The sequence below is a fragment of the Protopterus annectens genome, chromosome 2.part1 (genome assembly GCF_019279795.1).
Source record: "Protopterus annectens isolate FY-2018-M chromosome 2.part1, PAN1.0, whole genome shotgun sequence".
Taxonomy (NCBI): domain Eukaryota; kingdom Metazoa; phylum Chordata; order Ceratodontiformes; family Protopteridae; genus Protopterus; species Protopterus annectens.
In genome coordinates, this window is record NC_056729.1 from 675,252,707 (window position 1) to 675,266,158 (window position 13,452).

The 13,452-nt window shown below is 43.6% G+C and overlaps 1 protein-coding gene across 1 annotated transcript in view; it reads right to left on the reverse strand.

Annotated features, from left to right (window-relative positions):
* MTMR7 (myotubularin related protein 7) overlaps positions 1-13,452 on the reverse strand; it is a 901,754-nt gene that overhangs the window by 687,694 nt on the left and 200,608 nt on the right. The window contains exon 2 of the mRNA XM_044062411.1: positions 3,991-4,113. Coding sequence (XP_043918346.1) covers positions 3,991-4,113 — 123 coding nt within the window. The remainder of the gene's footprint in view (positions 1-3,990; positions 4,114-13,452) is intronic.

The window sequence follows — 13,452 nt, forward strand, 5'->3', positions numbered from 1 at the left end:
TGATTTTCAGTAGTACCTTGTGCATCAAAGGAAGAGGTGGAAATGCATATGCTGTCAGGTCTTTCCAACTGAAGGATAGAGAGTCCACCTTCCAAGCCAGTGGGTGGTATGTCCTTGTGCAGAATTTCTTGATCTGGTGATTGAGTGGGGATGCGAATAGGTCTATTTGTGGCATTCCCCATTTTTTGTGATGGCCTTGAAGATGTCGGGTGTAGCATCCATTCGTGAGCATCCGAGGTAGTTCTGCTTAACATGTCTGCTAGGATGTTTTCTTTTCCCGGTACAAATATTGCCTGTAACTGAATGTTGTAGCTCAAAGCCATATTCCATAGGTCCAGAGCCATTCGACATAGGGGGTATGAATGAGTGCCTCCCTGTTTGTTGATGTACCACATGACTGTGGTGTTGTCTGTCCTTATCATTAATTGGCCTTCTTTGAGGAATGGTCTGAAATTCTGGATTGCTAGTTTTACTGCCAGCATTTCTTTTTGATTTATGTGCAGGTGCAGCTGATCTGGAGTCCATAATCCTTGAATGCATTTGTCCAGCATGTGGGCCCCCCAACCTAGGTCTGAGGCATCCGTTGTGATGGTTTGGCTTGCTTGAATGTTGTGGAAGGGCAAACCTGGGTTTGACTGGCATGCTTGAGCCCACCATAGGAACTCTTGTTTCAGGCATGGGATTAGTGGTATTTCGGTTCTAAGCTGTGCCTGTGTTGAGACCATAAATTCTTTAGGTACCACTGTAGCTTTCTCATATGCAGTCTGGCATGGGGGACCAGGATTATGCATGATGCCATGAAGCCCAAGGCCTGCAGTACTTTCCTTGCTGTTAGTTTGTTCTGCTTTGTTAATGCCAAGAAGTAAAGAGGGAGATGTTCTTTTTTCTGCAGTTAGGAATGCCATCTGTTTTACTGTGTCCAATTCTGCACCCAAGAATGTTCTTGTTTGGGATGGTATCAGTCTTGACTTTTTTAAATTGACTGTGTATCCCAGGGCTTGTAGTAAGCAAATGACTCTTTGTAAGTCTTGTGTCAGCTTGCTTTTGTTGTCAGCTTGTATCAGGCAGTCGTCCAGGTATGGATAAATTTGGATTCCCTGTAGCCTGCAATGAGCGATTACTGATGCCAGGCATTTTGTGAATACTCTGGGCAGTAGATAAGCCAAAGGGCAATGCTGAGAATTGATAATGCTCTGATCCTGCAAGAAATCTGAGGTATCTTCTGCAATTTGGTCGTATGGGGACGTGCAGGTATGCCTCCTTGAGATCTAGAGTTACCAGCCAACACTCCTTGCCCAGCATGGGAAGAAGTTGCTGTAGGGTCAGCATTTTGAATTTTGGAACAATGATGAAAGTGTTTAAAGCGGACAGGTCGAGAATAGGTCTCCAACTTTTCTCTTTTCTTGGTACTAGGAAGAGTCTGGAATAAAATCCTTTGCCCTGTTCTTTAAGTGGCACCCTTTCCACAGCTCTCATCTTTGTTAATTGAGCTATCTGTTTTAGAGCTTCTGTTTTTTGATTTGGTGGTAGGTTTGGCATTCCTCTTTTTACTGGTAAGGTGTGGAAATGAAACCTGTAGCCTTGGTCTATAGTTTGCAAAATCCACTTGTCTCTTGTGATATAGTGCCAATTTTTTGAAAATAAGGCTAACTTTCCGCCTAAGGGTGCTGCTATTTGTTCCCTGGAAGGCGGTGTCAGAGCCAAGTCACTGTGTTTGTCCTGTTGTAGTGGCAGTGGTTGTGTCTGTGCCTCGCTGGTTATTGCCTTGCCACTGGCGTCCTCTGTAGGCACCTCCTCTGGATTGATTTCTGCCTCTGGAACGTCTATTCCTGCCTCTCTGAGATTTAGAGGAGTCTGGAAAGGACCAATTTTGGAAGGCCAGTTCCTGCTAAACCTTGGGGCTGAACCTGTAAGAAATCTTTAACTGTTTGTACAGATTTTGCCTTCTCTTCCATTTTCTTCATTACTTGCTGGGCAGGAGAACCAAATAGACTGACCTTATCCATAGGAGCATCTAATAGTTTTGCTTTAACATGATCCGGCAAGACCTGTTCTTTCAACCATGCATGTCTTCTTATAACTGTGCCAGTCATGGCTGATCTAAATGAAGCCTCCAGTGCATCATAGCCACATTTTAAAGAATGGTTACTAACCTGCTGAATGTTATTCACCATTTCTAAAACATATTTCTTATCTAAGGAATCATCAGAGGACAGTTTCTTAGTTAACTGATCAAGCATAAACTCTTGGTATTGGATCATATGAAACTGACAGTTCAAAGCTCTAGCTGAGAGAGTAGCAGAGGTGTATACTTTTTACCCCATCTCTAAGGACCTGGATTCCCTTCCAGAAGGGAGAGGGTTTTTCGCTGAGGTCGAAGCTACTGCCTTAGGCCCCTGGGAGACAGTCTCAGGATCTGCAAGGGAGCCTTGTATAGGTGGTAATGAGTGTCCGGCACCCTGTAAAACCTATCGGGCTTGGCAGGGGCTGGAGGTAAAGTATCAGGAGCAGTGCAAACATCATTAAATGCATCATCCACAACAGGAAGAACTGGAGGTATAGCTAAGGGCCTATGTTGCGGTAAGTGTAGAAAGGTCCTAAGCCTTTTTCTTGAATCTGAGAAATCTTGTCCCTGCCATTGGAAATGCTCTCTCATGGCATGTAAGGTTTCCCCAAAGGAAAATTCCTCTGGTGGAGAGGCAGAAGGAATAGATTCTTCAGCATCGGAATCTTCATAAGCAGAAAAAGGAGCCTCTGGATGGTCTGTATTGTCTGAATCATCAGAAGAGTCATCTGAGGAGACTGGCTCAGGGGGCTCTGCTCTAGGTCTCTTTTCTGGAGGTTGAGAGGCCCTGTCTGGGTGAGATTGGGATCCCCTTATTAAAGAGATGAGATCCTCTGCCAGAGTAAGCATTTGGGAACTGGAACTGGGCCTGTGAGAGGGGGGCTTAACAGGCACAGACTTAGCAGTTTTGGCTGCTTTAGCCCTGGCAAAGGCCTTTATAGACATGGCTGCAGGAGGCCTAGCAGCACCACGTGCTGGGGTAGAGACATCCAAAGGGATGGTGTCCGATAATTCTAGAGAAACCACATTAGTAGGCAAAACTTCAGAGGCCGATTCAACTAGGGTAGCAGGAGCCTCGGTAGTAGTCATGGATTCGGCTGAAGATTGACCCGTTTGCTCGGTTTTGGCCGAAACCGAGACACTCGCGGTTTGCTTAACCGTGGTTTCGGCCGAAACCGCGGACCGCGAGTGCCGGTCTTTTACTTTGCGTTTCTTAACAATTTGAGAAGTCGGAGGATCCGACGGCATAATGTACGCAAAATCTGAGCCGAAAAACTGTTCAGCAAACTCCGACCGACACCTAAGCGTTCGTCGGTTGAAGGAAGCACAGGCTAAACAGGCTGCTACGTCGTGGTCTGGGCCTAAACAAGGTAAGCAGTAAGAGTGGAAATCTTTATGAGGTATTTGTTTCCCACAAGTTAAACAGTTATTCACTTTTTCTGACATCGGCTGAGGCAAGAAAGAGTCCCCAACGAGGTACTTAGCTTTTAGAAGTCTTCGAAGTAGTATTCGGTAGTAGTAATCTCTGGATCTGACCGACCGGCACTTGCGAACAGCTTCTGCTTCGGGCGCCACGCGGCAAGAAAGACTGAGGAAAATTGCGTCGGCTGATGCCTTTATACCCGAAGACCAGCAGAGATGACGTCGGGTGAAGTGCGACACCAGCCGAGGCCAGACCCAGACTTTGGAATCCGGCCGACCGAAGGGCTGCCTGACGACAGGACAACCCATTTGTTAGGACTGCAGATGCATCCTTGAAGGACATCCTGTTTTTCCCACAACCCCCTATTTTTTTCTAGATGGCATATTCAAATGGTAGACAAGAACAGCAAAATGTGTTAATGACTCTCCTTTGAAGTAGTATTCTGAATGATCTATCATGCAATACAAAAGACAAATACCCACTGAAGATCATAGGCACTCACCCAAGTTTCCTTACGAGCCTCGGATGCATTTTCCACAAAAATGACATGCGTGGCTGTGAGATACAAAGTACCAATGGTTGCCTTCCTAGAAGTTATTCGATCAATAAGACGGACATTTTCAACCTAAGCAAACATAAAAAATAAGCATTAGCATTCAAACAAACAATATTACAGCCTTACTCTTTCTTGATCACATTATAAATAATAACTTTATGACACAAGGTTTCTGATAAATGATCTGGCATACCTGTAGCAAGCTTCATGTATGGCCTACAGAAAAGTGAAGGCTTAAGCAGAGCAGAATTTATATATATCAATGACTTACTTCTCGTGTAGAGAACATGCAACCCCACATTAATGATACACATCTTTAAATCAGGTGTCATCTCTGTCACCAATTAAGCAGCAGTAGACTCCTTTTCAAGGAACTCAAAATTAAACTACTGTTGCTTAGCAAACACTTCCACCAAGGTGTAAAAAATCATATCAGTGTACCATTAACAGCAAAGCTGGGCATTTGGGAACTGTGTAATGCTGTGTATACCTGGACAACACAAATACACTTAAATTAATGCATATTGAACTATTTATATGCGTCTAAATACCTACTACAGGTACTACAACACCATATCTATAACAGATGGTAGACAGTACAGCATTTTGTTGCAGTGCATGGAGCACCATGATTACACTCAGAAATCCATGAAAAGGCAGGCTTATTAAGCACCTTCCTGATGTCAGAAAGGTGCTTAATCTTTTGTTAAGCACCCACCTCGGCCTGCACTTGTCTCGTTCTAGAGCATAAAAGTACTGAAAAATTACAACAAATGAGAGTTGGGAAGCCATTTGCACCTTCTTTTTAAGTCTGAATAAAGTGTTTACTGGCTTCCCCACGTTTTCTTTGTGTGGACGCTAATTTTGTGCAGTAGCTGTTACTGTGTTACAGTTTAAGTCATAAAGCACTTACAGCTACTGTTTTTTTTTTCTAACTTTTGCACTACATGGGAGCAGACGAAGTTCCACAAATTACAAAGAATTATGGTCAGGTCTTTTCAATTGCAATCCATAATATTATGTGTTCTTGACATCTATGTCAAGATTCACCTCTCTAGCTTCACTCTCAGGATGAATTTCTTGATATCCATGTCAAAGACATATAACATCCTGGTTATGATCAGAGATCTGATCATAATCCTCTATATTTTAGTTCTACAGGTGGTGTATCACCTGCTCAATTTTCTATTCTGTAGGGAAAATTGCTTCTTATGCATCTAAAATCTTATGGTGATATTTGGTTACATGAAAAGACTACAATACATGTGGAGCTTTGTCTGTGTCCTATATACAAAAATGGCATCTCCCACTATGGTTAACACAGTTAAAGCATGCATGGTAAATATTTCAAGACGGTGGCAGTAGTGTAAGCAGCTAAAAACAGAGCTCTAAAATGTTAAGAAATTGGTACTTGACATGTATACGACGTCCAGAAGGTCAAAAATAAAAAGTAAAAGGGAGAACAATTGTAAAAATTCTGGAGAATAATGAAAGCAATATTGTGTAACGCAGGTGGGAAAAGCAGATCCTAATGGCAACTGAAGTAGAAAACTCATCACCCTACAGAAAAAAGCTGACCAAATGCACTCTGAGATTTGTAAGATAAGTGAGGCCCTACTGCAACATACATAACAGAATGATGCAGGAAACGGATGTTTCAATCGGGCATTCAGAGGAAATAGTTGATATGACACAGAAAATGAACTCGAGGACAAGGTCACCAAGAGATGACTCAATATTTGCAGCAGTACAAAAACATACTGAAGGAAAGGACTACAGAGACTTTATGAGAAAATGCCTCCACACATGAACTGGACATTCTATGGATAATATTAGAACAGAAAGGTTATAAGGAAACATTTCCAATTTGAGACTGAGGAAGCAGATGAAACCTATACTGATTAGAGTACAAATCAACTAAAGGAGAAAATTTTCTATTTTTGCGGAGAAAGGGAACAAAGTTAAAGGTTGAGACACACAAGAGTTACACGAATAACGACACTTTAATTACAAGCACAACTAACAGAAATGCTTTTCTTACTACTATACGACTCTGCAGACAAATAAATTGTTGTTTCACACTACTGTATCCTGCATTACTTTGGGTCTTTTATCCACTTTGATAAAAATTTACACTAAGCCTCATCAGGCAAAAGAAGAGTGGCAAACAGAAAATAAGAGAAAGAAGCAGAAAAGTGGGGCGAGGGCACAAGCAGCCATTCAAAATGAACAGAAACTAAGATTACGAACACTTTGAGAGAAGTTTCCAGCAAAGCCCTTTCTTGTTTTCCAAAAGGCAATGCTGGATAAAACAAAGGAGAAGAATGAGCTTTCCAACAAAGTTGGAGAAAAATAATACACGGAACAGGACGTAAAAGGGATAAATGTCATATGGACAAGGACGTGTTATATTCAAAACCTGAGATGCATTCTGAATGATTAATACACAGAACAGGACGTAAAAGGGATAAATGTTACATGGACAAGGACGTGTTATATTCAAAACCTGAGATGCATTCTGAATGACATCCTAAAAACCATTCAAATCATTAAGTACTACACAGAAAATAACTATTTGATTAATAAAAGTATTACATGTCAAATTTGTACTTAAAAACAATGATTTCAAAACACTGAGTGGGGGAAGTAGGTTAAATGAAATAGGATGCTTGATTTAACTGAAATGTGAAACATACATAATGAAAAGTGTTTTAAAATCACGGAGATCTGCAACTACCATTGAGAAAATAACTCTCCATTTCATTCCTTGTTACATTTGTTATCGGGGTATATGGAGTGTCAGGGAGAGGCAGTACCTCTGATGGGCGGACACGTCATGCTCTTCGGAGTAGTTCATCCACTTTGGTCCTCACACAGCTCTCACCTGTGGCTCCTCGTAGCTGTCTGCATGCAACAGCAGCCAAACCCCAGGCAATGGCTTTGACTGGCTGGCAAAACCAGGTGAGGGTAGTCAACGGGTTTGTAACCCTCGGCGAGTAAGGACTTGTCTACCTACACATGTGAAGACCGGATCTGGCAGACTGCACAGAGGAAATCACCAGACTGATTCAACAGGCAGGAAGGTGGACTCACCAAAGTGCTATGGAGCGCAGACAGGGCATAGTGAGACACATTAGAACACTGCTGGCCATCCACTGCATCCCGACCCATCTCCAGTCATCTCAACTACATCCTGCCACTGGACTAAGATAGGCTGGGACGAGAGAGTGAGACCGACGATCTGCACAACTCTCCCACAAGTCAAGACACCACCCGCTCCTGTCAAGTCCTGTGGCGATGGGCGAATGACAAAGCAGCAGATGTGGATACACTGGAAGCTGTAGCCACAACCTCACACACAGGCGGCCCAGGGCAATGGGTCACTCTCTACTGAACCGAAGTAGCAGTGGAGTTCGGCAGCCCCCTGTGTCTTTGAGGAGCCCTATTTAGGATCGCTCTGTTCACCTCTATGGTCTGAGGAAGGGGCTAGAAAAGGTGCCCTAAACATACCCTGCTTCATCTTACCCCTAGCCTGCTTGCCATGGTAGGTGGGGATCCCAACCATGCGGTCAAAACACAAAGAAAAAAAAAACATTGGTGACCTCGTTCACCATTGGCACATGGAATGTGTGGAGGCTAATGGATAGCTCCAAAACAGACAGCCCTGAGACAGCACTTGTTGCAAAAGAACTCGGCAAGTACAACATACAGCTAGCAGCCCTCAGCGAGACCAAGTTCACAGGTGAAGGCCAGCTGACAGAAGTTAAAGTTGGTTATACCTTTTTCTGGAGTGGCCGCAGTAGCGATTAACATCGTGAAGCAGGAGTGGGTTTCACCAACAGACCTAATTTGATCAGCAAATTAGCCAGCCTCCCAAAAGGATTCAATGACTGACTCATGTCTCTGCGGCTCCTGCTCAAAAGGAAAGCACCATGCCACCTTCATCAGTGCATATGCCCCCACCATGACAAATTCAGAGGAGATCAAAGACAAGTTTTATGAAGACTTGGAGTCCCCTCATAGCATCTGTGCCCAAGGCGGATAAGCTTGTCATCTTAGGCGACTTCACTGCCAGAACTGGTGCAGACTACCAGACATGGGAGGGAATCATTTGGAGGAATGGAGCTGGCAAAAGCAACAGCAATGGTCATCTACTTCTGAAGACCTGCGCAGCTCATGACCTGTTGATCACAAACAGTCTTCCACCTACCCAACTGTAAGATGGCCTGGATGCACCCACGCAGCAAGCACTGGCATCTTATTGATTACATCATAGTAAGGAGATGGGACAGGCAGGATGCTAGAGTGACTAAGGCCATGTGTGGCGCAGACTGCTGGACAGACCCCAGACTCATCCCCTCAAAACCTAACATGCACATCCAGCCTAGGCGGCACCCGTAAGGGAAAAAGACCAATAGGCGCCTAAATGTCAGCAAGTTATAATGGCAATCTGTGTGCCAGAACCTCAGTGAGGACCTTGACAGTAGGCCTGACCAACTCAGCTTTGGCACCAATGGTGGAGAAGAGGAATGGGCAGCATTTAGGGATGTGGTCTACAACACTGCTCTTGCTCACTTGGATCTGAACACATGCAAACACCAGGACTGATTCGATGACAATGATAAAGACATTCAGAAGCTGCTGGATAAGAAACGTGAAGCCTTCAGATCCCTCCAGCAAGACACTACATCTGTCTCCAAGAAAGCAGCCTATAACTCCATCAAAAGCAAGGTGCAAGCAAAGGTCAGAGAGATGCAAGACTTCTGGCTCAACAGAAAGGCAGATGAGATCCAGAAGTATGCTGAGAGCAACCACTAAGTGATTCTATGATGCCCTGAAGACCATCTACAGGCCATAGTCCTCTGGAACATCACCACTGCTCAGTGCCGATGGGTCCACCCTGCTCACTGACAAGAATACCATCCTGGAAAGATGGGCTGAGCACTTCAACAATGTCCTGAACAGGCCTTCCTCTATCAATGCCAAAGACACTGACTGAGTGCCGCAAGTTGCCATTAACACCTCGGTCAAGTAAGCAATTAAGCTTCTCTTCAATGGTAAAGCACCAGGCTCTGACTCCATTCCAGCTGAAATCTAGAAGACGGGGGGGGGGGGGAGGTGGACCAGTCTTGTCACAGAAGCTCACTGAGCTCTTCCAGACCATGTGGCAACAGGAAGTTATCCCTCAGATGCTAAAGGACGCCTCCATCGTCCATCTCTACAAGAGAAAGGGCAACAGGCAGTCTTGTGACAATCACAGAGGAATCTCTCTCCTGGTCATTGCCGGCAAAATCCTTGCTAGAGTCCTCCTCAACCATCTCACTCAACACAAGGAAGATGGACACCTGTCAGAGAGTCAGTGTGGCTTTAGAGAGGGGCGAGTGACAATGGACATGATATCTGCAGCATGGAGAAGTGCCAGGAACAAAACAGAGACCTTTACACAATGTTCATGGACCTGACCAAAGCCTCTGACACTCGGTCGTGAAGAGCTATGGAGGATCATAGAGAAGTTTGGCTGCTCAGGCAAATTCATCAGTATCGTGTGCCAGTTCCAGGACAGCATGCTTGCTCGAGTGCTGGATGATGGAGACTCCTCCGATGCCTTCCCAGTTACCAATGGAGTCAAGCAAGGCTGTGTACTGGCACTCATGCTGTTCAGCATGATGTTCTCAGCCATGCTGTCAGATGCCTGCTGTGATGACGAAGAAACCAGCATAAAGATCAGATACAGGACTGATGGCATGCTCTTCAACCTGCGGGGGCTACAGACCAAGACTAAGGTTGAAGAGTATTTTGTGTGCGATTTCCTGTTCATAGATGACTGCACACTCAACGCTGCCACAGAGGCCCAGATGCAGCAGAGTATTTACTGCTTTTCCACTGCGCCTCACAAAACCTCAGTCTTCTTAGTACTGATTGTATCAGCCCACACTACAGAAGATGTATGTGGAACCAACTATCACTGCTGAAGGTGAAATCCTGAAGGCTGTTGACAAGTTTACATACCTCTGCAGCACACTCTCCAGATTTGTGAACACTGACTATGAGGTAGACACGCATCGCCAAGGCAAGCTCCGCATTTGGACGGCTGCGGGAGTCAGTGTGGGAGAGGAAAGGCATCAAACTGTCCACAAAGCTGAAAGTGTACAAGGCAGTCATACTGCCCACACTACTGTATGCCTGTGAGACATGGACTGTGTATGAGCATCATGCCAAAAAGCTGAATCACTTCCATATGAACGGCTTATGAAGGTTGCTGAAAATTACATGGCAGGACAAAGTTCCAGACACAGTTGTCCTCTCTCAAGCTGGACTGCCAAGTATCTACATCCTGATGAGGAGAGCTCAAGTCAGGTGGGCAGGCCACCTTGTACATATGCCAGACACACGACTCCCCAAAAGACTGTTCTATGGTGAACTCACGGAAGGCAAATGCACACAAAGTGTGCATAAAAAGCACTTCAAGGACATGCTGAAAGTCTTTCTGAAGAGCTTTGGCATTGACCCATACTCCTGGGAAACCCTAGCGCCAAGACCTCCCCGCCTGGTGAAGCTGCATCAGAAAAAGGCACTACCTCCTATGAGCAGAACAAGACTGCAGAGGAAGTGTGAGCTGCATAAATTCACAGCCAACTCTTTGTCAACCAATCCAACTGACCACTCATGCCAGATGTGTGGCAGAGTTGTCCGAGCCCGCATTGGACTGATCAGCACAGACGGACACACCGTACTCAGTCAACCTCCTCGAAGTGATGTCCTTGGTCATCGTCGACAATGACGGATGAACAACACATTTGTTATCTGGATTCAGAACTGATTTTTGTGGTCTGAACAGACTGGCATGTCACAAGTGCTTTTAGCAGAATGCAGTTGGCCTCTCCCAAGAAGGTCTGATTGAGTGCAGGAGGTTGGAGATGCTGTGACTGAACAGCAAGGCTTGACCATATAAAAAAGCAGTACCTGAAATATTTGCTGACTAGCAACATAAAGATAGGGATACAGTTTCATAAATGACATATTGCAGGCAAGGGAAATAAACAGATAATAGATTTACAACAACTGTTGTTCTTCCCAACAGAATTTGAAAAGCACTGAAGAGGCTTTACACTGCTGTATATACACAGCACTAGCTCTATGACTATGTGAGAATATGTATGTAGTTCACATGCTCTGTACTGTGTGGGTAGGAAGGAAACTGTGTGTTTTAATGGGAAATCAGGGTCAGCTGAAACAGAAAGGACACAAATTACAAAAGATTATGAAAGGTTATTCTGTAACAGAAATACAAAGAATAAATTAAGTAGAATAAAATATAATCATTATTATGGCACAATTTGATTTATTGATTTGGAATATAAATTTTAACAAAAATAGGAGAAGGTACTGACCCATATTTACAATAGAACGCACAAGTAATGATACAAGAGAAATCCCTGACTCAGAGTATGAAACTTTTGTAAAGAAAAGTGGGAAGGAGGTTGTGTACTGGAAGAGAAAGCGAGGGAAATCAATAGATGTTTTCATATTAATTAAAAAAAAAAAAAAAAAGAGTATAGGAATAAAGACTCAATAATAAATAAAGGACAAGCAGGAAAGAGGTTGCTGGCAAGGTGATGCACTTGACTGTACTACATCTACATCAACCCCAGCTCTTTCCAATTTTGCATATGGGGTCAGCATGTTACATCAACAGTGACCATCATCTAGCAGGGATGCAAATGGGGTCAGCATGTTACATCAACAGTGACCATTATCTAGAACCAACTTTCACATCACTGTGTGGTTAGCCTTGCTGAGGACAGGTTATATAATGTATTCTACTGAATGCAGGGAAACAACATATACAGAATATTATAAACAACATTATAGCTTTTCATCAAGGATGTATGGTAGTGCCAGAAGATTGGGACATGACAGAAAATAAGTAAGATGTTTCTGGGGGGCCAATATACCATGCAATACTGGCTAAGGGTAGATACTTAGAGAGATGTTTACAGGTACTTGGGCTTACTGATATAATGAAAATAAAACAGAATAGAGTTGAATATACATATTTTTTAATGAAACATTTCCTGAGCAAGATTAGAAAGATGTTACACATCAAAGGAATACTGTAACATGGTTCACACTATGAAAACACATCCGGTGATAGTGTCAAAGGTTCATAGCCTATCTACCCTTGCAAGCCAGTTTCCCTTTTGGTGAATCTATCCCATTTGGTTACAGACTGGCATCTCATCGATAATTATGTATATATTACCTCTAATGGGAATAAATGGGATCATGCCACAGACAATTTGAGAGGATCCATACATGGGATAAACTATTTAGGAACTGCATCTGTCCATTAGCATTATAGGGAGCAGTACTGGGGTAAATTTTATGTTTCCCATCCATAGATCCAAGATGGCTTGAAAACAGACAGTGAGTATCTTTGTTTTACATGGCTGAGGAAGCTTGTTCCACAGTAGAGATCCTCTGCAAAATATACCTGTCCCTCCAAATCATTCTGTTGAATTTGCAGAAGAGGTTTAAGTCCCTAGACTAAGTATTTATGATGCTGTTTGACTTGCTGATGTGCAGCAAATACATCAGTAATGAGACACAGGACACCATGTATGCTAGACACATCACCTCTTAACAGTTTGTAGGATACTGAGTATAGTGACAGGGCTTTGAGTTGGTCCATGTAGTACATATTCTTTAGGCCTTTATCTTTTTAGTAAGGTACTGCTGTGGGTGACCCAGTTGTTGCTTTTGTCTGGACAGATACAGGTAAAAGGGGGCATTACATTCAATGATGAGGGCTGAGTGAAGGGGAAAAATGACATCCCTAGATTTAGACACAATCACTCTGTAAGCTGTGCAGTATAGAAGGGCTTCCTTACAACAACAGACACATGTTGGTCAAAGGTTAGCTCACTATTCACAAAAGTTCCCAAATACCAAACAACTGGGTCAACTCTTATGGGAGTACTGTCAATGTGGTAGTAACCTAGAATGGATTACTTCTCAAAGGCTACAAAAGTGAATTTTTTTGACATTTAGTTTCAGACCATGATTTTGACACCAGTAATTTATTGAAAACAAGCCTTCCTGCAGGATGGCTAATTAATTTGGAGATTTAATGACTGCTCCTTGCTTACAGTCAACTGCAAACAAAGTCAGCCAGACCCTTTTGCTATTGGCTTTTAGTTCAGAAAAGTAGATGCCAGACAGGAGAGGTCCCAGCACAGAACTCTGGAGGACTACACTGGTGACTGATCTCTTTGTGCATCCTATCTGTGAACCAGCTGACAATCCAACAGACAAGGGTTGAAAACCAGTTTATTTAGCTTTTCTACTATATCTGAGTGAGGGATTTGGCCAGGTCAAGAAATGTGGTTTGCACCATTCTGCTTTCAT